Source organism: Ixodes scapularis, unplaced genomic scaffold, assembly GCF_016920785.2.
Source record: "Ixodes scapularis isolate PalLabHiFi unplaced genomic scaffold, ASM1692078v2 PGA_scaffold5__190_contigs__length_132052651, whole genome shotgun sequence".
Classification (NCBI taxonomy): Eukaryota; Metazoa; Arthropoda; class Arachnida; order Ixodida; family Ixodidae; genus Ixodes; species Ixodes scapularis.
This window is the reverse complement of record NW_024609880.1, coordinates 35416311-35441463: the sequence shown is the minus strand read 5'-3', so window position 1 is coordinate 35441463 and position 25153 is coordinate 35416311. Positions and strand designations below refer to the sequence as shown.

Genomic DNA, 25153 nt, shown 5'->3' with positions numbered 1-25153 from the left:
AGGCTGAGATTCACAGAACGACGGCGAGCAAATACAAAAGTCAATAAATGTTATGAAAAAACTAGTAATTAAAAAAAAAAAGGCTTATTTTAACTTTTGGCCATTTGGTCTGGAAGTATATTGGCGGCGACTTCGGACGTTTCGCCGATTGTCAAAAGACGCGACTTTGATAGCACAATATACTTTACCCACAATTAATGTAATTTTACATTAATTGTGGAAATTAAATCCAAAATAAAGGTAAGTTTCGGTTTCACTCCAAAATTAAAACGCGCACCCTTCCATAAAAAATTAATTAACATTAATTTACATTAGCTAGAATGTTTTCATTGATTTTAGACTATTTTTATTTTATTTGTAATTAAAATGCAGCAATTGTAACCAGTGATGATAATTAGCACAGTTTTCATTGTCATATTACTTTGCGCATTTGAAATTAGATCACAAGCAACAAATTATATTAGAGCTTGAGGAATTACTTATTCAAATATGTGAATTTTAAGATTATTATTATTAATACAAATCGCGGCAATGTATGCCTCTAATTAACGCCAAGATCACGAGAATACTTTATTTAACCATAATAGTCTTTCCAGAAAGGTATAAATCTGTTTTCTTTTTAGCATATGAAAAACTCTGACATAGTTATCAAGATAGACGCACAGTCAAACACTGGATGTAATATGAAGTCCTACGCGTCACGCGATGCTATAAAAACACACACATACACACTTCAGCTGCCTGACTCGGATTCCGTCTTGGGTTGTTGCAGTGAGAGCAGTGTTTATTAGTTTATGCGTTTCGTGGACATATTGTAAAAACTGGAATTATTCTCTTATTCTTGTGCAGGGATAATTGTCATTATTTCCGATGACAATTATCTGAGCGAGAAAAAGGTAGCGAGAACGCACAGATATCAGCACTGATTTTTTCAACAACTACGAATATCAGCCTGGATCGAACAGTATGTCACAAAATAAAGTTTCCGCGAACAACTTTTCTAAGTAAATAATTACGATGTGAGACACATCTTGAGTCACGAAAGAATCCGAAAGTAAGACCTCTATCGAGAAATTAAATCCAAAATAGAGGTAAGTTTCGGTTTCGCTCCAAAATTAAAACGCGCACCCTTCCGTAATTAATACGCTAAACACCGTTCTTGTTTTCAGGTTAAAGAGGTGACCTGCGCTCATAAAACATTAGCTTCCTCGTATTACCAGAAATAATTTGTGTCGCTCAGTGAAGCCAGCACACTAGATAGACTCAACAGGGTCACGCATCTCTGACCCTCACTAAACCCGCCATCTTAGAAAATTAGTGGCGCCACCTATAGTTAGTTGGAGTCGCGAATAGGGGGCACGCTGATCAGGCAAAATGGCAGACGAAAGGAGGTTGTGTTCGTATTTCAGCATGCTGACCACCATAAATTTCTTGCACTGCAGTGTAAAAGCGGCGTTACATATGAAAGCAAAGGGATTTTTCGACGGTAGAAACCTTCTTAAGTAGAGCCCAACGAATAAGAGATGGTGCTCAAATAGCCAACCTGATGTAGCTCGAAGATTCTGGGGAGGACGATAGAAGTGCCGTGCTGGTCACCGGCAGCGGTGGTGGACGTGACAGGACGCTCCCCAGCTTGATGGTCCACGGAAGCTTTGGCAGCCAGGAGTCGGGACGCTGCGACGACAGCGACACTCGCGTGTGCTTGTGCTTTTCGACGGAACTTCTGCGGCCTACCGCCAGAATCCCGACGTCCGACGGCGTGACATTTGTTGCCACCTCTGGGCCACTTTCGACGCGTGGGTAGAATAGGACGCCAAACACATCAGTCGGAGGTGCCTCCCAGGTGTCATATCAAAGGTAGAAAGCTTCCGCTGAAGGTGGGGCAACCGAGACACTTCCCCGCTGTTCCTCTCCCGTGAGCGACCGTGGTCGCCTATGGATTATCAATTTCTCGTGGAATGTCAACCCGAGACCGTGGAACGTGGAATATGATGAATGGAATTTAAGCTCTCAAACTCAAGCTCTTCATTTTTCTCTAGTTTGAAGAGGGAGGGCAGAAAAAAAAGGATCTAATATGTTGCTTGACAAGCCTCCGCCTCCCCCCGCAGCAGCAGTAAAAAAAAAAAAGTCAATAAAAAAAAAATCAAAGTTTGCAGTTTAGCAAAGATTTTAAGATAGAGATATTATAGAATCTATTTACATCTTAAGTATATGAATAATCGATGTGGAGTGCAAGTTTGTCTGCTTTTCTTGCACGGGTTGTGGTGACGTCGGAAAGATGCCAAGCTTCGATTGGCTCTGACTGGAAGATAGTGGGTAGACCTCAAGGCAGCTTGTTTTTAGGTATACCCACTGTCCTTCAATCAGAGTCAATCGGAGCTTGGCTTTCTGACATCACTGCAACCCCTGCGAATGAAGCAGACAAACTTGAGCTCCGCATAGAAAGATCACAAACAAAAGCAGAATGCTAATTTTTCACACTTTCATATTGAATGTTTATATAGTGGAATCTCGTTGTTTCAAACTCTCTAAATTCAAACTCGCGGTGATTCAAACTAACGCGCAGGTCCCGTCCTATGTGTTTCTAGGAAGGAAACTCTCTGTAACTCAAACTTTGCATTATTCAAACAAAGTTTTGGTCGGGTTCAAATTAACGAGATTCCACATGTATTCAGTTCATTGTAACAATTTGAAAGATGGGGAAGGGTATATTTTAACATTTTATCACCGTAACATCTTTGGCTTTTGCAGGGAAAGCTGTCGGCGAGGGAGAGGCTGTCTGTCCTACTGGACCCTGGCACCTTTGTCGAGTATGACATGTTCATGGAACACACATGCTCGGACTTTGGCATGGAAAAGCAAAAGGTAGGGTCGTCGGTGCCATATACCTGCTGTCGTGCCGCGTCTGCCCGACGACCTTGCGACCACCTCGATCGGTTTGCACGTCGCTGTTTGGTTAAAGGATTTGTTCCGGTTGTCCTTGGGAAAATGTAGTTTCTGGAGTTCCTGGCCACTCTTTTGTGCCTGTTGTCATTGGCTAGGCTCGTTTCATTAACCCACACCTCCTTCACCCGTGCAGGAATGTGTAGGCCGGTGTACTTTTGGTTGTATCTCAATACACATATGTACCGAAAGTACGCTGCCGTGCACTCTTCTGCACCAGTGCAAGAGGTGCGGGTAAATCGAATGAGCCTACTGGGCCCTCCAAAGTTGGTATTGAAGAGGTTTCTTTCTTTTTGAAGCATAGACTGCCTTATTACAAGAACCCCTTACTCCAAGAACTTTGTATGTCTGTCTGTTTGTGCATTTTCCTGCTAACTTTAGCATGACATCATGACTTTATGTGGCACAACGTCATCACACCGACAATGTGAAATTTCCCTGTTAAATTTACCGGGAAATTTTCGTATGACAATATTATGTGCTCTAAATTTAGCGTTAAATTTAGGAGGAAAATTGTTCAACAGCTTTGTTCCCGTCGTCTAAGCTGTTTAATGTCTTCTAAGCAGATTTAAAAAAATCGTTGCTTAAAAGGGTGCGGAAACGAAATTTCACCGCTCATTTTCTAGCTTAAATATGTTGCATGTTGCAGCATAACGTCAAGAACACCAGTCTTTCGTTGGGGGGATCAAGAAAACTAAATTTAAAGCTAGTTAAACAATCTTTCAATGTGCACCTGGTTGATGCCTGTGAAGCTTAGCTGGGAGGTAATCGAGCAACGTTGGGTATCTTGCTACGTAGGCCATGACGTAGCAGGAACCATTACATAGCCTCACTCAAGATTGGAGCAGCGCCGCTCTTTAGAAGTACAATCAACTGTTTAAGGGGGAACATAAGCCTAAGTTTCAAATTTTTTTTTTTTTTTAATTCATTTTTTAATTTTGAGGTTTTTGGGTTTAGGAACTAATTATATGCCCTTACACTAAATTTCATAATTATGCGCCAAATAGTTACGCTGATATAAAGTATTTTTCACACATTGTGAGGCAGTAACAAAGTAGAGGAGTTCAATGTTTGAATGCATTTTTCTCAGTTCCATTTTTTGCTGCAAATTTCGTACGAAGGAATCTTTTGTTCGAAGGTAAAATTATTCTGATACCACAATCAAGATGTTTCTGAACTGAAATTTACTTGGGAATCGGGCTATCTACTTTATTTTGTTTTAAGTTCAAGTCCTTATCGAGAAAAGACTAAGTTTTCAAAAATTGACATAGGACAGATATGCATCTCATATCTTGAGGTAATCACTGTTCCTGAAATATTTACATTTGATTTATAAAAACCAGATAGCCCGAAGTCCCACATCCCCCACTTTATATTCAAGCAGTTAAAATGATGCTTAATAGCTTCATTTACATATCATAGATTTCTTAACAAAGAGTGACACATCTTTTTATGCAGATATGTAAAGTTGTCCTAAAGGGCTGAAAGTTCGCACAGTACACCTACATCTGAAGTTAAATCTTCCCTGTGAATTTCATTCTGATCACATGAGTAGTTCAGAAGTTCAACCTCTAGCCATTGTCCCACCTTAAAGCGGTCATGAAACGATTTTTCAACTTTTTCCTTTTTAGCTTTCCTCCTCATGTCACATTGTACCAAACAGTTCAAGAGGAGCAGGGTGTCTGGCGACTGTGAAAACCGGGAATTCTCCGGGAAATTTTAATTACCGGGAAAAATCAGGGAATTGTCAGGGATATTGTCAAAAACCGATCCCAGTCGGGGAAAATGAGCCGGAAACGACATGGAGTGCCGTGAGCGAAGGCTTGAGGACTTGGGGGCAGAAAAACAGGCAATAAATGCTGCTTAGAGCAACGTGATCTGGTAAATAAATGTATATATATTGAAGCATGCAACTGTGTTTCTGCGTCCAACAAAAAATCTTTTTTTGCAGCGAAAAAAACAAACAAAAAAACTTCGCACAGGGTGCACGCTGGAACAAAAAAAAAACCCGGCACTTAAAGGCTTAAAGGGCAACTTTGGTGAATATTTTTTAATTTGGCATTACGGCTAAAGCAATGTTCCTAAATTACTAGGTATACTTTTTTCTTTCTCGACATTGTGTGTAGTTTTGTAAATATTGCGGCTCCAAGTTTGGTTTCGGGCGTCTACGGCAAAGCCAAAACTATCTGCTAGAAAGATGGCAACACTAATCATCAGCCGTACGGCTGCGACGTGACGTCAACATGGCGCTGCGGTATGTGGTACAGCCAACCAACCGCAACTCAACCGTGACGTGACGTCACGAGGTTGCTGCGCCATTGTTCCTTCACTAAAAGCTAACCCGCTTCCTGCCCGCTAAAGAGCAGCTGGTCACATCTTTAAAATCGTTTTTAGGGGAGTACGCGGCTTCACTTTGACGTAATATTTTGGCTGTGATCATATTTTGTGCCACTAAAGGGATACCAGTCATTTTTTTGGTTTTGATTTTGTCCGAACTTAGCCCTTACTAATGTGGTCCTAGCTTAGGACAAAGTTTATTTATTCCAGTATGGTCGGTTGGTTGCATTCAGATAAAACAGATGAAGGCTGCGGTTAGATCAGCGTGGAAGTGTCGGAAAAAATGCTGTTCAAGCACTAAAAGGCATTCTTGAGACAGTGTCGGATAGTGAAATGTACTAGAGGCACATTTATGTGATGCAGCACTAGTGCCATTTTCATGAACATGTGGGAAGGGACATGATAATGGTGCTTTTGCAGCACCGCGCACATTTCCCCAAAACTTGTGCTGTCTGAAATGGTCTCTCAATGAGTCGAAATATTAGGAAAAGTACCAATGGATTGTGCTAATTCATTTTGCTGTGACATGAGAGTGTCCTGTTTTTTCTTCCAGTTCTCCGGAGACAGCGTTGTCACGGGTCATGGCGAGATACACGGCAGAAGAGTGTTTGTTTTTAGTCAGGTACGAACATGTTTGATTCAAATGACAGCTTAATCTTTGGTTTGCTTAATGGGGTTGTGTTTGAAATGGCAAGAATGCAGATGTACATTGCTGTTCTTGTTCTGTGTTGTATGAAGCAAAACAGGCAGGAGCGACCGAGCCTTGAGTCTACCCATTTGTTTTGTTTATGTCAGTTTTAGGCTGTCTTGAACTCCATCATAAATTCAACACATGCAGACTAATGTGGACATTACACTCATATGTTAATTTTTGGCACCAAGGGCTCTGCCACCCTGATTAATGCTAAATTTGGGTATACGAACCTTTAGTTCCTTTTGGTTGTATCTTAGATTTTCTTTAAAAAACTGGCTATGTGCTCCAGTTCTGGATCTTCTGCAATGCAATTTCTTTTTTTTACAATTAACCTTTTAAATGTTTTCTGGTGCAGCATGGCCTATGTTTCATTTCGTGCCATTTACCCTTTCATGGTCGCATTTTTTTTTCCAAGGGCGCACCCCCGTGGTCGTTTTTTTTTACTCGGTGTGATAGCAAAGAGAATTCACAAGTTTATTGTAGCATAAAAAATGTAAGGCTTAAAATAAATAGTAACACACACTTCAAAAGATCTGCAGCACGCTCGCTCGAGGTAGAACAAAACAAAAAGGACTAAATATTTCGAATTGTCAACTTTCTAGTACTTCTTCAAAGTGTGGTAGTCCTTGAAGCAGGGTTCCACACACTGGCCCTTGTCACAGGCGGTGCACATGAACCTTGTGTCCTTTCTTTGCTTCGGTCTGAGAGCTGTGTTGGCACACACGTGGCACCTTCGTTGGGTGCGGCTGCCTTTTGCCGTTGTTTGTGGCACCCTCTCGACGAAGTGTCGTGCTGTCAGCCTCGTTGGGTTGTCTCCGCTGGGCCTTCCACTCTTCCGCTTCTCGGTATGATGCTCCTCAACGAGCTGGTATACGACTCTTCTTCTGAACTCGGCGAACGTGATCTTGGAGGCACTCTTTTCACAGTGAAGAAGGAATGCATTCAACAAAGACATGTCCAGAAGGTGAAAAAAAAACTTCTTGTACCACTTTAGCGCCTTCCTGATGCTTTCAGTGAAGCTCAGCTGCATGTCTACTTTGTCCACGAGTCCCATCTTCTTCTCGTACTCGAGTATGCATGCTGGCTTTTTCTGTGGAGTGCCTGTTCTTCTGTCCACCTTGCCAGTGTCCTCAAGATGAGCTCCATCAATTGAGGTCAACATATGCATTTCCCTTTTGTCACACCACTTCAGTGCCAGAAGTGTATCGGTGTGAAATGACTCTACTTCTCCCCTTCTCATCTTTTTTTTGAACTTGGGAAGTCCCTTTCTGTTCTGTCGAACTGTTCCGCAAGCATTGGTTTGCTTCCCTTGAAGATATTGGAAAAGCGCCGGACTGGTGTACCAGTTGTCTACGAAAAGAGAATGCCCTTTTCCGAGATAGTGGTTGAGCAGCTCGAGGACAACTGAGCTCGAAAATCCCAACTCCTTCATCATGGAAGCTCTGGTATACACAATGAACCTCAAGATGTACCCGGTCATCATGTCGCACAGAACAAACATCTTCACTCCAAAACGGTGCCTTTTTGAAGGGAGGTACTGGCGAAATGAAAGGTGTCCTCTCCAGGGCATCATCGACTCATCGATACAGAGATCTTGGTATGGGACCAGGAGACTCGCAAACTTTGCCTGAAGTGTCTCCATGAGTGGCCTGATTTTTCTTAGTCGATCTGCTGCGTCAGTGCTGGCACTGAAATGAAGCACTCTCAGCAAAAGGCAGAAGCGATTTACTGAGAAAAGCCTTGAAAGAAAGGGGGTCTCAGTCATTAGGTTGGTGGTCCAGTAATCCCTCACAGCATCTTTTCGGGCGAGCCCCATCAGCAGAACAGCTGCCAGAAAGCAGTAGATCTCAGCGAGACCAGCGTCTACCCATGCTTTCAGTCACGATTTCCGTGCAAGGTCAAGCTGCGCGATCAGCTGGTGCACGTAGTCATTCGTCTCGTCTGCAATCAAAGACACAACTCCCTCGTCGAAGTAGAGTTTGAAATAATCTGCTTCTTTCGCATTTGGCTGGAGTAGTGTGCCTGCAGGCTGTCTGGAATGCGACGTGTCAAATGGAAATATAGATGGGGAGAAGTCTTCACCTTTTTTCCAGTCAGTTTCGTTTTGATGCGCCCGCTTCCGACACGGTCCAGCAGACGGTGCGGCTGTGTCGGATTCCGATTCCGAGCTGGTTTGCAGTTGTTCGTTGGATGTCGAGCTGCCGTCCGACTCAGAGTCCGAGAAGGGTTCAAAATCTGAATCCGAAGAGCCATCGCTCCAATCTCCGCTACCTCTGGAGCAGCTGGCACGTGCAGCCATCTCGAAAGTTATCGCGTGCACAGAGCGTCCAGTTTCGCAATTTCAAAAGTCCCTCCAAAACAAACACGGCGGGAGATATGTGGTCATAGTTCCCTACAACCCTATGAGATGGCAGCACGTCCCCGCGAGCGCGCCCGTTCGTGCAGAGGCATGAATTTTTGAATGAGCAGTCGCGGACGTACATGTACGTCGGCAGTCATGCGGGACGCACCCGCGCTGACGTACGGGTACGTCAGTGACCATGAAAGGGTTAAACACATAATCATCATCATCAACTACTTTGGGGTATGACAAGCTTCTATGACACATTTGTATCCCAAGGATTGTCGACTAACTCTTACGGGTGCATTATCCTTTTATTAAGGTCAGGAAATGATGCAAAGCTACAAGCTAAAAAAAAAAAAAAGCATTGACGAACAAAGCACAGTAGCTTTCTTTCATTGGTATGTTAATATTTCTCATGCAGTGAATCTGTGCTGTCTGCATGTGCTTGCTTGCATTACATTTTGCAGCAAACAAGATTTTATAACTTTAACATCACTTACAGTTGCGTTCCGCTCAGCTTGGATGTCTCTTTTAAGTCAGTCTTCTTCTCGCATGTCTTTACTCAGTGATACAAAGACATGCACACAAAAATATCACTGGCTGCTTTCCCACATTTCATCTTTTCTTTGATGTTGCAGGACTTTACCGTGTTCGGGGGCAGTCTTTCCAGTGTACATGCCAAGAAGATATGCAAGGTAACTGTCATAATCCCATGTAGTACCACCAATTGTTATTCTTTCACTTATCTAATCTTTAGGAAAGTCACAGGAAGAATGGCAGCAAAATCGTACAACTTGGTAGAAGCTCTTGATGGAACCTCATGTGTTTCCACACATTTTTCATATCATGCTGTTATTCTATTACAGGCGTATCCAAGCTGCGGGTCGCATGCGGCACTTCGTGTGTTAAAGTGCGACCTGCAGCTCCCCCCTCCCCCCGCACACACACACACACACATGCTCCCCCGCCTCCCTCCCGGTCACAGGAGCACTCCCCCAAAAAGAGAAGTGGAACGAGTTTTAAATCGAAAGACAGGTTGCGGTTTAATAGTCTTGTGCTACCTTACAAACAGGTCGACTGCTTTTGACTCGGATAGAGTGAAAGCAGTTTGAGTTTCGCTTATTGCTCTGGACAGAAAGTTTGCCCCCCCCACCCCCACGGCTCTTGGAAGTATGGTGGACGAAAAGGCGGGCGCCTAATTACTTAATAACGTGCCATATCTTACAGTAAAATACAAACATTGAAAGATGTCATTTTGAGTGCAAACACTAGCTTCAGAAAGAAGAGACATCATGAGAATTCTTTATTTTTTTGTCAACTTGGAGTTGGGCATTAGTCACAATACTTTTGTCGTTTGTTCTCATAGAACTAATAATTGCATTGCACGTGTTAAATTTCTAAAGCCTCGTTTTGTTGCATTATAATTAAATGACAAATTCTCCAGTTTAGGCAGAAACGGCCTTATTCAGTCAGAAAAAGCAATGTGGACATCAGTGCCCGCAACTTTCAAAATAACCAAAAGTTCAATCCACCTCATCTCTTCAACATATCATAAAATTAAAAAAAGTATTTTTTGTTGTTGGTGAGAAATTATTTTTTAAAGATGGGCCTTTCCAACCATGCCTCCAGGTGCTTGCCTCATAGGCGACGCACGCTGGCGTTCGTCAGCGAAGCGTCAACTGTGTGAGATGCCGCCGCAAGGTCTTCAACACCCTCCTGAAAACACGTTTGATTCAGTCGAAACGGACGTTATCCTGACTTCCACGCATCCGCGTCCTCCTTACATTACATAACGATACTGGCGTCTTGATTTGACTCTACTTCTGCCCAGGTAACTGCCTACGAACGCAGGCCAGCATCGTCTGCTTCTCAAGTTTTGGAATGCATACTGCGCGTCGGCCTTGTCTGTCGTATGTCCAGATATAAAAACAATTCAGACCAGATAGCTCTTCACCGATGCGAAATGATAGCGGGGATGTTTCTTCCCTGTTGAACTTGAATGTATTTAATGTAATATAATGACGGAAAACACATTCCACTCTTTGCGGTGGATGCCTCACAACTCTGAGGTAACGTACATGTGCAGTATTTTAGGCTCTGGAATACAATGGAGGCCAACAAAACATGTTTTGAATTTCGAACCGACCAGTATTTTTAGAGGAAGTGTGTTTGATAAGAGGTGGGATTTACACGGGTGCCGTTTTCGCCACTTGAATGTCAGGCTCGGCAGACATTAGATCAGGTAATAACCGTAATGGTAAGTCGATTTATTAAACAAATCATTGATTAACCTTTTAAATAATGGTTTCATGGCTGATGTTCCAATTCAACTATTGATGCCAATTACTACCAGAGGCTTGACCAAGTTAGAAAATTTGCGAAGTGGTAAAAGTTTAGATATTCATCGATCTGTTTTCGCGTTCTTACTTCCTACTATTTCAGTATTGTGCGCAGAACGAATGCCACAGGCCCTGCCCAGAATGACGGTTAGAAGAGTGACGTGGTTGTTTGCATGACATTGCCACTATCTCAGCATCGCGTTTTTGGTGGATGCACCAACAAACTTCAATACATCTTAGTTATATCAAAGTACATTTAAGTTTAATGGGGAAGCGACATCACTGTTATTATTTTGCATCGGTGAAGTGCCATCCGGTCTGAATTGTTTTTACATCTGGACATCCGACAGACAAGGCCAACATGCAGTATGCATTCCCAAACTCAGGAAGCAGACGATGCAGGCCTGGGTTCGTCAGCAGTTACTTGGGCAAAAGTAGAGTAAATTGAAGGCGCCAGTATCATTACGTAAAGTATGGAGCATAGAGATGCATGGAAGTGAGGATAAGGTCCACTTCAACTGAATAAAACATGTTTTCAGGAGAGCGTTAAGGACCTTGAAGTGGCATTTCACACCGTTGACGTTTCGCTGGTGAACGCCAGTGTGTGTCGCCTACAAGGCAGGCGCCTGAGGCAAGGTCAGAAAGGTTCATCTTTAAAGAATAATTTCTCAGGAACAACGAAAGGTATGTTTCTAATTTTTTGGTGCGTTGAAGAGATGAAGTGGATTGAACTTTTGGCTACTGCGAAAGTTACGGGCACCGATGCCCAGATTGCTTTTTTGGCTCTCAATAAGGCCGTTTCTGCATAAACTGGAGAATTTGTCATTTTATAAACAATGCAACAAAATGTGACTTTACAAATTTAACATGTCCAGCGCAATTTATTAGTTCTAGGGATGCCGCAAACTTTCTTCGAATCGAAGTTTCGATGATCGAATCAAGCGGTTCGAAAGATTTGAAAGATTTCGATTTTTCGAATTGTCTACATCGTAAAATTCGACGGAAGTCGAATTTTCGAACTTGCTAAGCTGAGAAGTTTGACGCTTTTCGAACCGTCAAACTTATTACGCTAAAAAATTAGATCTTTTTCGAACTTTCGAATTTATTGCGCTGCAAAGTTCGATGCTTGTCGAACTTTTGAACTTGACTGACCAAAAAATTCGATGAATTCGAACTTTCGAACTTATTTATCAAGGGAATTCGAAAAGTTTCGAACTTTCGAATCCTGAAAAGTCAGAAGTTCGACGAACTTCGAACTTTTAGGGTAAAAGTTTGACGTTCGTCGAACTTCGAAAGACCGCCGGACGGTTTCATTTGAATTCAAGTAGCGAGGTACATTCATAATTTTTTTCTTCTCGAACTCTTACACGCGGTGCTGCGTTCCTTACGAAAGACAATGCCGTTTGTTTCAATGTTCTGGCATGCTTAGTTTTAAAGAAATAAATTCCCGAAGGGGCGAGGAAGGACGACGGGTTTTTGACGATTATCGTTTGTGCCAGATTTGAAGCGCGCTGTAGCCGAAGCTATTTATGGTAGAGATGTTATACTTCTTTAAGAATGATCTATGTATAGCCTAGGTAAGTGCCGTCTTAAGATGTGATTATTGTTATTCAACGTGAGTTTTGAAGAAATGTCCAAACATGTATCTACATGCAATTATGCCCTAAACTTTATATTTATTTTCGTCTAAGTTGTTTGAGGTATCGCAATTAAATTAACACCATGGACAGTACATATCATTGCCATCTGCAGAACGCAAAATAATGTATTTATTGTTTTTTTCACGTAATTAACTCATAGGAGAAGATTTCTAATAGTGTTCAAGTTCAGCACGTCATTAAAAGAAAACTTTTTTTTTTTTCGCTTCACGATCCTGTGAAGTATTTCTTTTAGCCCGTACACATTTTGGTAAATGAAACTTGTTTCGAAGTTTTGAACCTCTGAATATGCAAGAATACAACACTTCCGGTGAATTCTTGATAGTTTTTTTTCCAGCTTTTTATCCCCGCATTTATTTATTTATTTATTTTTTTTACTATTGGCACAGGTATTTAGGTTGAAAAGACATAGCTTTGAACTTCCGAACCACTAAGCATGTGACGAGTAGTGCCTTCTGACAACGAGTTTCTAACAATGACCATCTACGCAATCTTTTATGCAGTGAAGAGCGACAGTAGCTATACATATGCATAAATAATTTCAGATTAAAATTAGCTCGACCACGCCCTCTTTCCCCGTATTGTTTTCTTTAACAGTCCGAAATATCTGGAAGGGGGGAAGGAAACCGAACCCCCCCCCCCCTTCCTGCTACCCTCTTTCCCCCGTTTTTCCTCTTCCGACGCCACTTGTATGGTAAAACGCTCCTCGACCTCGAGTTGTGTCGGCTTTTTGCGAGGCGAATGCTCCGTTCCTGAAAATAAACCTCCAGAACAATTACAAACTTAACTTACTATATGCCAGCGTCATTCGGGCGGACTTCGATCGGATTACTACCAGCGTGCAGGGGGTGGCGAGGTAGTTGCCAGGTCGCTACAAGGTTTTTCTGAGCCTCAACCAACTGCTCGCCCCTGGCCGTTTCGAACTGGATGAGTCTCGCAAAACAGTCTGTTCGTGTGATCACTACTGCGTGATGCAAGTTAAAGTCCCCCCCCCCGGGTCGGCGGTCACAATTACTGATCTATGGTCACACGTCACTCTGCACTGCCAAATATTCCAGCACCATCCGGGACACTCGTCGTCTCATTTAATTGCCTGACCAACTTCGCAGAATCTAGATATCACACCCTAACTTTTCTAAACTTGATTTTGTGAAAACCAGTGAGTCGTGAAAACGTTATTTGAAACTGAAACTGTGGAGAAACTTGAAAACCGGACTTCGAACTTTGAAAACTTGGACTAAAAAAGAATTCAAAATCTTCGAGTTTTTTTTTTTTTTTTTTTTTTTCGAATTTAGCAATAAAAGAGAATCGAAACCTTCGAACTTTTCGAACTTTATGCAGAAAGAAATTCGAAATCTTTGAATTGTTTGAACTTCATGTCTATAAAAATTCGAAGCGTTCGAAGTTTTCGAATTTAATTTCCAAAGAATTTCGAAATCTTTGAATTTATCGAACCTGAAGTAAAAAAATATTCGAAATATTCGAATCCGAAATTTTAGAAACCGAGAAAGCTGCGAACTTTTCTAATTCGAAACTCCACTGAGATCGAAAGTTGCGAATTTTTTGAATTCGAACCTGGGTCGGTACGAAAATATCGAAATTTTTCAATATCGAACCTCAGTTCGCTTCGCAAATATCGAAACCTTTCGAAATCGAACCTGGGGTGGTTCGCGACATCCCTAATTAGTTCTATGAGAATGAACGACAAAAGTATGTTAGGTAACACCCAACTCCAAGTTGACTAAAAAAATAAAGAAATCTTATAACGCCTCTTTTTTTGGAGCTCCTGTTTAGACTCAAAATGACATCTTTCAATGTTTCTATTTTATTCTAAGATAGGGCATGTTATTAAATAATTAGGAGCCCACCTAAATTTGAGTTGCATCAAACCGTTTTTTCAGTGTTCATTTTTATTTATTAAATTATTAATAAAAATTAATAAAAAAAAAAAAACTGTTTTTGGATTTTAGAGGCTTCTTTATCCAAATTAATTTTTTCGTTCATATCCAAGACTGAACAAATTGCTGCGCCTCTTTTGGCATGGAATAACCCAAATGTGAAAGTGGGAGAGAAGCTAGGCTTTATTCCAACCGGAGTCGTGCGCTACGATTCATTTTAGAGCGCAGCTCTTAGGGGCCCGTTCCCGGCTTGAGCGGCGTCGCCGTCGCCGTCGGCGTAACCAAGGTCATCCCAAGGTCACGTGACCCCCAAGGTCACGTGACCCCTCCAGGTCACGTGACCCCTCCCAAGGTCATCTCAAAGGTCACGTGACTCCCAAGGTCACGTGACCCCTCGAGGTCACGTGACCCCTCCCAAGGTCATCTCAAGGTCACGTGACCCCAAGACCCCACGTGACCCTTTGGTCACGTGACCCCTCTGAGGTCACGTGACCCCCGAGGTCACGTGGTCTCCTCCCCAAGGTCACGTGACCCCCAAGGTCACGTGACCCCTCCCAAGGTCATCTCAAGGTCACGTGACCCCAAGGTGACCCCCACGTGACCCCCAGGTCACGTGACCCCTCTGAGGTCACGTGACCCCTCTGAGGTCACGTGACCCCTCTGAGGTCACGTGACCCCCCGAGGTCACGTGACCCCCCTCCCCGAAGTCACGTGACCCCCCCCCCCCCCCCCCCCGAGGTCACGTGACCGCCCCCCCCCCGGAGCATATTAAAGAATGAGGGGAGGAGGAGGGGTCTACCCTCCCCTCAGTACCCTTCACTCCTCCTCCTCAAGAGCTGCGCTCCAATTCGGCGTTACAGGGATTTGTAAACGGCTTTCACTTTTTTCAACATTTTCTTTGTATACCCATTGTAAATGGAACTTGCTCTGAGCCTTATTTCTACAGAGAAGGCTTTGTGTTCCTTTTGCTTTGTATCTATTCTTATTGCAAAAAGTAATAAGTGGTATGCTCCAATATCAAAGAGGAACCCAAATTCATTATCAAAGATGAACTCATTCAGCGATGCATACACTTTTTCTTTTTCAAGTTTTCTGCTAACAGATGTTGGCATCTGCTCCAAAAGCATCAGTGGCTGGACCAAACCAATTTTACGTACTACAGAACTTGCTACAAAAGTTCAAGTGCCACTTTTATCACTGGAAGACTGACACATAGACAGCCAGCTGGATGCACCCTCAAAACCGAAGAGTGTGTCAATTGGGTGCTCGCTATTAAAGTAACTTCATGCTTAGATCTGTCCACTAAGAGGCCTGCTAAATAGGCAGCCTTTTCATTTTCTGCTAGAAAACTGGGCAGTAATGCTGGAATTTTTATGTCGATCAGTAGGAGGCGAGTGCAGTTTACAGATTGGAAATTAGTGCTGTGCAATCGTTCAACTGGGACTCACGCTCACTCAGTAAGGGCAAAGTCCCAGCCGAATATGGCATAGACCTCGTGCCCTAGCCCCACTCTGACCTCCGGAACGTGACGTAGGCAGTCCAGCGCTATGGCCCTCTTATCTTACCTCTGTTGCAGTTAGTTTGAGAAAAGCGGGACAAGCTGCTTTCACAAAGCCCTCCACTCTTTCCACCGTAGCAGAGCAGACGCTGGAGAGGGGCTATTTGGACTCCCCTGCTCTCCAGAACTCACTCTGCTAGAGTGGAAGGCTTTGTGGAAGGGGCTTGTCCTGCTTTTCTTCACCTGCAACAGAATATAGACGATTCTACTCGGGTGAGAGGAGGGAGTGAAATGAGCCTCCATATTAATGCGAAAGCATTAACTGTCCCATGGAGCGAGCCGACGCTATTAGCTTTGAAGCCACGCCGAACAGCAGCTAAACTCTCCTCTCCCAATGGAGCGAAGTGATGCCACGATCTGAAGGCTCCCAGCTTTGAAGCCGCGCAAATAGCCACGGAAAACAGCAGCTAAATTCATCTCTCCTAAATGAGCTAAGTGAAGCCGAAATCCATTTGGCTGGCGCGCATCATAGTTTCAAGGAACGAGACTCTCATTGGCCGGCGCGCGTCAGTTTCAAGGAGGCCACCCTATGGCACTGCGGGCCCGTGCCACGGCGCGCAGGTAAAAGGAAGCGGCTGGCTGCGGGGCCTTCCAGAGCCGACTCGGGCAGACTCTGGAATGGCTGCACGGCCGATGTCAACGTGCGCGGCGTGGCCACTTCACAGGAGCGCACGCAAGAACAACATTCATGCTTTCGCATTCACAACTCATGAGAAGTGCTTAGGTGTACCTTGAGCCTTTTTGGGCAGTTCCAGCAGTAGAGCCGACCGGACCTGTCCTGGCGAAGAGAACCAATGTGAACGGCGCATGCCCTTTCCCGCTTCTATCCTGCCGAACCGCTTGAAATTGCCACGGGGGATGGCCGGTTTTTTACCTGCCTTCGGATGGTGCACTTGCCCTTTTCTTTTTTTTACTCTGACGATTTTGTTGAAATGCCTGGATGTGCGTAGATGGCCAAGTAGTTGAATAAATTGGCACCGCCCGCGAGAGCCCTCAGTGGAATGGTCTACAGGAGGTGTTACTTTCACAACCAGATTGGTGAAGGGCGACGGGGTGGGTGCAGGTGATGGACCAAGCGATGCTGGTGGGTGCTCCAGTGATTGGCCTCAATGATTCTGGGGGAGCGAGGATCCAGGAAGGCGTGGAGTCCCTGGCGGGCTACGCGGACATCTTCCAGCGCAACGTGCTCTCGTCTGGTGTGGTGCCCCAGGTGTCTGTGATCATGGGTCCCTGTGCAGGCGGTGCCGTCTACTCGCCCGCCATCACAGACTTCATCTTCATGGTGAAGGTGGGGACCCTCGGTGGGATCCTTGTGGCGGGACCCACATGTGTGTTCGTCTCTCGCAGGACACTTCGTACCTCTTCATCACGGGTCCGGATGTCGTCAAGGTGAGCCGCCGCGATTAATCTATTTGGTTTATTGTTACGGTGGATGATCTGTCTAAGGAGCTTGACTGCTCCCTTTTACTTAAGCCCGACCACTCCTGATGCTACAATCAAACGGAGCCGGTTAAGCAGCACCGAAAGCGCATCGACACAGTGCTCATTGTCTTTTTGGATTCGCCATCACCGACTAAACCAGTCGTGTGCAGAATAAAGCCCAGGATCGGGGCGCATTCACTGAGCACAATTGGTTTAGTCGTTTTTTTCAAACGCACAAAATGCGACGCGCGTCGTAATGTCATCTGATCGTAGCTTCGGCTGTGCTCTGTCTTATAGTAAAACAGAGTATAAGTAAGGACGAGATTTATTTGCAAAAAAGTCAAATGGGAAGATGCTGCCCGCTAAAGTGTAGTATGCTCGTTAACTATCACTATGAGATAGTCCTGGTTACGTTGGTGACTTTCTCAATAGCACCTGACGCATTGCACACACACAACCGTTCCTTGCAGGAGAAATTGGTAGCCGAGAAGTAGGGAGAAATCCAAGTCTCACCGTGACTGGCAGACAGAGGCAGATGTAGACTTGCACAGTTACCCGTTTAATGCTTCATGAATGTGTAGGGTTTATTTTGATTGTTTAATTATTACCGAATGGGGTAAAGCCCTTTCACTGTCTTTTAGTTACATGCTCCTGTGAGCGACCGATGAAGTAGCAAAATGGTGCGCAGTTGGCACTACACTTTTGCAAGGATGCAGAACATGTAACAGTAGAGAGGAATGTCTTTGCGTAGGTCAGATGTGACACTCACAGGTGTTGTGAGCGTGCAGATATGGCACATCATAAGTTAATTTGTATTCTTTGTTTAGGCTGTGACCAACGAGGACGTCACCCAAGAGGAGCTGGGCGGGGCCAAGACTCACACGGTCACATCGGGTGAGGAGAGCAAACTTGATGTTTGATTGATTGACATATTTTATTCTGACACAGATGTCAAGACAGTTAGAACGAAAGGTGATTGAAATCACCTGACAAGGTCCTAACCGCCTATACAACAAACTGGCAGCAGGCCTACGAATTTGGCATTGAAGAATGTACATACCGTATTTACTCGCGTAATCCTTGCACTCGCGTAATCCTCGCACCCCTAATGTGAGCCACCAAAAATTGGATTTTCCTTTTCCTCGCTCCGCCAGAACTGCCGTGGTGAAAGTCGCCTGCTCGTGATACCCGCAATGTACCTGCATGATTCACGCGCTCTCCACCGCCCGCATTTTCCGGCGCCGCGCCGCTCTGTTTGGCCAGAGTCCTTTAGCCGGTTTCACGTGCGCGCAACTAGACGGCGTTCGCGCAGCCCGTGCTCATTCGCGTTGCCTGTGGTTTTATTGTTAAGGTAAGTCCTGTATTGGTAGTTTTCAAACCTTGTAGGTAACTGCCGGCGCAAAAACCCCAATTTGCAGCCGCTCCTTTTTTTTTTTTTATTTATATATAGGGTTTTACATTTCTGTGGAAAATTTTCCCCGCGTAATTCTTGCACTTCCAACTTTCCATAGATTTTCCGCAAAACAAAAAGTGTGAGGATTATGCAAGTAAATACGGTATAGCACAAATTGGTTACTGCATTATATTACAGCTTAACAGGTAATTCTTAAAAATCTGTGCAATGACTTTAATGTTGAAAGAATTGGAATCTTCTGCTTTTGATATTGTTCACTTTGTCACAAATGACAGAAAACACACCTCCTTTTATCGAAACGTTGCGATTCCGCCGCGTAATAGCGAGGCAAAACTTATAATGTTCCCCGACCTGCAGCCGCGAGCGGCAGTCATGAGAAACACGCGGCGTGACGTCACTGGGGAATTTTGTAGAAAGATAGCAAGTTGTGCGAATACCTGCTCGATAAAAGGTAACTTTTTATAAATCTTGTTGTTCCAACATATTTATAGATTCGTCAAAAACCTGGTATCATCGACAAAACTTTTATTATACGGAGTTTTAGTGGCGCCATCTATCCTAGGTCCACAAAACTATCAGCTCCATCTGCTACCGTGAACAGCCGCCAGAAGCCGGAGGGGGAGCGGACCCGGATGAGTCTTTCCTCTTTTTACCACATTGTTCGCGCTGTGTCCGCCAGCACGTTGTCACGCGGTCGCGAGCGGAGGAGTTCTCGCTGCTCACTGATGGCTCTAAAGAGATAACTTTTCCGGAGCCCTGTGCCTACCCCCTCAACGTCACTGCGCACTTGACCCAGAAGATGACGTACGAGTTGAGAGGCGGCAAAAACCTGGATCTTTTTCATGTTTTTAAAATAAAAACTAGGGTATCCAGGCAAAATCTGCTTTCTGTAGTTCACTTCAGAAGTGTCAGGCATCAACTTTCACAATTATATAAGCAAAGCCCTGAAATTGTTGCACAGCTCCTTTAACATAATTTTAAAAAAGAAACACTGAAGAGATTTCATGGGCCAGTTGATAAATGCAAATATGTTTGCTGAGAATATCCACAATATTATATGATAATTTTTGAGTATCGTAATGAATTCTAACTTTAATTTTTAGGAATTGCTGATGTCTCAGGTTGCAGTTTGTTTGTTTAGCTATAGGGAGTATTCACTGGACGCCATATTTGAGGGCGATGTTTAGAGCGTATGCCCAGAACGAGCTCACGTTAATAGCCTGCTAAGATCGACAACCTTGATGGTGCTAAATGCACGCTCCAAAAGGACTGCGGAAGCTCGCCGCCAGCACGCGCTCAGCAGCCGCGCCCACAGATATGGCCGCCAGTGAATACTCCCTATAGATATGTCATAAAAACTAATAAAATCAGTGTTAATTGATTGTTATTTGGACATGATATCTTGTCAGACGTCTGTAGATCCATTTTGAGGAAATTCAGAATCCCATTTAAAATTTCCTGTGTCTGGTAATACAGCCAAACCTCGATGTAACGAACTTCTGTGTAACGAAGTACATAACTTTTTCTAACCGCAAGTGTATGCACGCCGTGTATTTTTGACCTCTATGTAACGAAGTCCTGTTTGCCGAAATTTCAATTTAACGAAATTTCATGGACAATTTGTCGCAAACTTTTGGGTCCCAAAGTAGATTTTGGGAAGCACATGCGCTGAAATGGGCCCCCGATAAAGCCCAAAAAGGGAAATGGGTCGAATTTGGCGAGTGTTGTGTACAGAACAGCTACTAGAGGACACTAGAGCCGCCACCGTTTCGTCCGTCGGCTTCGTTCGCACTGAGTAGTTCGTTTCGAGGCCTAACTAAAAGCATGCGTTTCTTGTTGTCGTGGGCGATGGAGCCTCGAAGGCGATGGAGCCGCCCCTGACAACGTCGATTACGATGACTTTCTATATGCCGACTCTGCTGTCATTGCGACGGAGGAGGTGACCGACGAGGCGATAGCTAGCGATGTTCGTGGGAACTTGTAAGACTGGGACGACATCGAGCCTGATGAGCAAGACACCTGCGATTTGTCCAGTAATCGTGAAGTGGTGGAAGCGATGAATGTCTTGAGGGTGTTGCGATCCCACAGTGAGACGAAGACGCAATGCAGGCCGTCTGGCTATGCGAACGTCGTGTGATGCTAATAATAATGCCTAGAGTGGCTCAGGAAAAGGTGATGGACTACTTTCAACTGAAATGGAGGCGTCCTCGGCGAGTGTTGTTCACTTGAGAAACATTTGTGGAAGCTTTCTTTAACGTTAGCCTCGAATTTCTATGTAGCGAAATTTCAATGTAACGAAGTAAATTCCGAATTTTACCGACTTCGTTACATCGAGGTTTTTTAACCTCGACGTAACGAGGTTAAAAACTGTAATTAGAGGAAACACTGAGGTTAGATGCTAGGCTATTTCTCGACAAAGACAGTGGAACCTCGATTATGTGTCCCCAGATTATACGACATCCCGCATTTTACGACGAATTCGCCCGGTCCCAATGAACTCCCCATAGAAATGATGTAATGGCTGCGTGAGGAGGGGGGCAGGCAGCGCGGCAAAGCAGAAGAGTTCTGCACCCCTGCGCACCGATTCAGAGGGTCCAAAAACATGCCGCCGACACCCCAAGATAGCCTCAGCGCCGAGAGAGAGCAGGAGACAGCGCTTTCCCTTCTCCTCCTTGGGTTGTGAAATGCCTAGGCGCTTTCGCATTGCATCCTTGCTCCGCTCGTCCTAACATTCTCTCGTCTCGCTTGCCCTCGCTCTCCTCTGCATGACACTTTCTCCAACTCGTTGCTACTTTCTGTATTGAGCACGCTTCCTTTTGCTCCCACCTGCCGTTCTCGCTCTCTGAAAGCGTGAAAAGCGACAAGGAACCCATCATTGCAATCGTGCACGCCGGCGAACAATGCCTCGCAAACGAACACCATTGACGATAAGAGAAAACTACATCAGATTATAACTTAGACATCATTTAAAACCTCCGCTTGTCTTTTTTGCATGAGGCCAATCACTGTATCCCTAATTATAATTTCTTCAGATTATGCAACGATTTTGTGCGGTCCCGCAAAAGTAGTTTAATTGGGGTTCTACTGTAGTATCACTCTTCTTGTTGTAGTAGAGTTTGAGAAACTAGGGTTCCTCTCTGACAAGGAAGCTACTAAGTCTGATTATCACTTTGCTCCATTTCTTTTGTTTTTTTTAATGTTGTAGTTTAGGTTGGTGAGTTTTTTAAATACTGAAATTTTAAGCAAATCTATGCATCTTCACTTGCCATATGGAGCAGGCTCAAACTACGGCGAACATGTTTCCGTCGCCTGTTGCAGAAAGTTTGTTGAATCTGTACTTGCTTCAGTACCTGTTGAAAGAGTCTTTGTTCCTTTACGAGGGCAGCCTCTTTAGTTAGCAAGTGCTTCTGTCCACCATGAACATGGCTGTAAGGTTTTGTAATGAGATAAGGTGGTGCCATCTCATACTTGACCACATTGTAACTTTCTCTTAGATCGAAAAATTACTTGGGCAACCTATTTGGAACATTGAATTCCAGACATTATGATCGCGACTTCATTCTTTTTCTGATAATTTTTACAATGTCATGTTGAGGTTAACATTTTCTTTTAAGGATAAAATTTTGATTCGTTTGAATGTTTTTTTAGTCATCTACAGTTTATGCGTTATCCCTAGTTAGTTTTATTAATCTGTCACTCTGGTTGTGAAGGCAATATACTACAGGCTTGTGCTTCAAGCGGATGCAGCTAGATAAGATTGTCTCTTTTGTAATCCTGTAACACATTTCGTTTACATTTTTAAATGGTCTAGGGATGTCGGTACCTAGCATTTGAACTTCTTTGGGGTCAAAGCTATAATTAATTGGAGGTTTGATTTTTGCTCTCTTATGAATGTGAGCTGTTCTCCTAAGGTTCTTTCTTTTTGGTTGCAGGGGTGGCCCACAAGGCCTTCGAGAATGACGTTCATGCCCTGTTGCAGCTACGTCGCTTTTACGACTTCATCCCCATGAACAACAAGAGTGGCCCTCCGATTCGCAAGTGTTACGACCCCTGGCAAGTACCGCTTGTCCTGCGAGCCGGCTCGCTTGACATTCAGTTTTCATTGAGCATCCGTACTGTGGTCATGGGACCAACACCTCTATTTTCCATAGTTATTTGAGGATGAGGGTGACTTCGTAGTCAAACTGAAGCTGCAATCCTGCCTTCAGTGAGAATGCAGTTCTCAAACTGTTTTCAAACTTAGCAGTTTAGATAAATGGTGTGGGAGGCGGTGCTTTACACTCATGTTGGTTTGTCAGAATCAAAATTGTAGCGCTCTAGATCTTTCATGGGGGGGGGGGTTGAATCCTAGCTGATGTTCCCTCAATTTAGCAGAAGCCAAAGCTGCACTCTGTAACTGTGCTTCTAATTGCATGTCATTGAATCTTCAGTCCTTTACTGGGGTATGCTGGTGACTTTATTAGTTTGGTACAAAAGTGCCTAGAAGTTTATTTTGCTGTGTGCAATGCAGGGACCGCCTGGTGCCCAGTCTAGACACGGTGGTTCCTCTGGACAGCATGGCAGCCTACCACATGCTGGACGTTATCCTTGACGTGAGTGCCTTCACCCTAGACAGGGTGAAAATTGCCTCTAAAGTGACCATTGTAACATCCCGTTTGGCACTCTAAGCACATGCCATTCATATCTCTTGTGAAGAAACAAGATATAAGCCTTTAGTCCCATTTAGGACTACCATAAAGTTCAAAATTAAGTGAAAAGTATGGGGCGGGCGATCTTTCCGGACACAACAGTTAACACGCAAGCACCTGCTTTGAACTCGCATGACACGGAAATCCAAGGTGCAGATTGCGGACACGGCAAACTCGCATTTGACAATACTGTTTCTTGGCTTGCAGAGTGTCATCACGAGTTATTTTGTCGGTCGATGCCGAAGGTAATCTACGCTGCGTCCGACAACACTCGCAGGCTTTTTCGGCAACCCTTGCGGCAGCGGACAGTTCTGTCTGCGGCCAGAAGGGTTATATACTCGAGTCTCATTGTTGTGGACCCCGTTAATACGGACACCGCACTATAAAGACAAAATTTGGGGGACGAACTGGGTAAATACGGTCTAACCCAGATATATTGAACGGAGTTTGAGATATCAATAATTTGATATACAAAAATATGTTAAATTAAGTTCTAGTTGAAATTTCGTGGCGTCTCTGCTAATACCGAAGGCCGCGACAAACGTGAGCTTACCAAAAACCGTAGAACCTTGTTACCGTATTTACATGAATATAGGTCGACCCTTTTTTTAATTTTTGAAAATTTGAAGGGGGGTGGGGGGGGTCGACTCATAATCGAACCAAAGTGTTCCACCGCCGGCAAAAACGAAACAACCGTGATAACATGAACCCCTTGGCCTGTTACGAGTTCAGCCGGCTATACCCCTAGCATTGCACTATTCTGAGCGCTTATTTTTCAAAATTAATTATTTTTTTATTTGCACGGACGAGTGTTATTGATTATTAACCCGAATATACGGTGGTGAACAGCACGCGGCGCACTGGACTCTCGGGGGGGTGGCGGCACTTCTTGTAAGAGCCACTTTGGAGGCCACTAGAACAGCTACACGGCTCACTCACCCTGCGGTTTTCTTCGCAGTTTTTCGCGTGGTTTACGGTCGCACATCGTTTGATCGAGTGACGGAGCGCTAACTACGTTTTTTTTTTGTATTGACACGCGTGATCCGGGCACCTTAGGTTTTCCGTGCTCGTTTATGGCCCTTCTTCATCCAAAGCAACCAAGAACTGTGCCGTTGGACGCCAGTTCGACCTGTCGGAGCGGGTAATGCTCCAGTGGAGTCTGCAGTGGCGTGGTTAAACTGTGACAGCAAACGAAGAGGCTTCCGTAGGCCAAAGTCTGGATAGGTGGGGGTGCCTTCTGGAGTTGGAGGTCAAGCTTGCAACGCATGCCGCAAAAAGTGTGCAATCGGTCTCTGCTCGTGACGTCCAACGCGATCGTCGAGCAAGCACGGAAGATGCGGTTAATCCTGTCATTTACAAAGTGCGAGATTTCATTGGATGACCCCGACGACGTGCTTCGAGAATGTAGCAGTGATGACAAAGGTACTGAAATCACCAGTGTGGACAAGTCGTAGTCTAGTCGTGGACGGAGTGGGAACGACAGTGAACAGCTTCAGTTGTCCCGCCTCCAGTGTGAACTTCCTAGTTTCGATAACGACTGGCCATCTCACGCACCTCGTGCGTGCATGCGCAGCCAAAGCATGCCAGAAGGCATTGATAGCGTGTTGGAGGCTTGGCTTTCGAAACAGATAGGTACTTTGCCGTTCTCACAAGTTTACAGCAAAATCCACATCTAAAGATTTTTCTTTTTTTTTTTTTGCTGATGTGCAATGTGGGGTGGTCGACTTATAATCGAGTTGACTTACAATCATGTGAATACGGTAATACGTTTTGAAGAAACCGCGATAAAAAAGCATATTATCTAGGAAAACATACGATTTACACTCACCATTTTGAAGCACTAAAAAAATATATACAT

General features: G+C 44.3%; 1 protein-coding gene across 1 annotated transcript in view; it reads left to right on the top strand.

Annotated features, from left to right (window-relative positions):
- Window positions 1–25153, top strand: part of LOC8037842 (propionyl-CoA carboxylase beta chain, mitochondrial) — a 67642-nt gene that overhangs the window by 2067 nt on the left and 40422 nt on the right. Inside the window, exons 2-9 of the mRNA XM_040205990.3 lie at window positions 2752–2865; window positions 5834–5902; window positions 8957–9013; window positions 16835–17059; window positions 17119–17160; window positions 18021–18087; window positions 22540–22660; window positions 23118–23199. Coding sequence (XP_040061924.2) covers window positions 2752–2865; window positions 5834–5902; window positions 8957–9013; window positions 16835–17059; window positions 17119–17160; window positions 18021–18087; window positions 22540–22660; window positions 23118–23199 — 777 coding nt within the window. The remainder of the gene's footprint in view (window positions 1–2751; window positions 2866–5833; window positions 5903–8956; window positions 9014–16834; window positions 17060–17118; window positions 17161–18020; window positions 18088–22539; window positions 22661–23117; window positions 23200–25153) is intronic.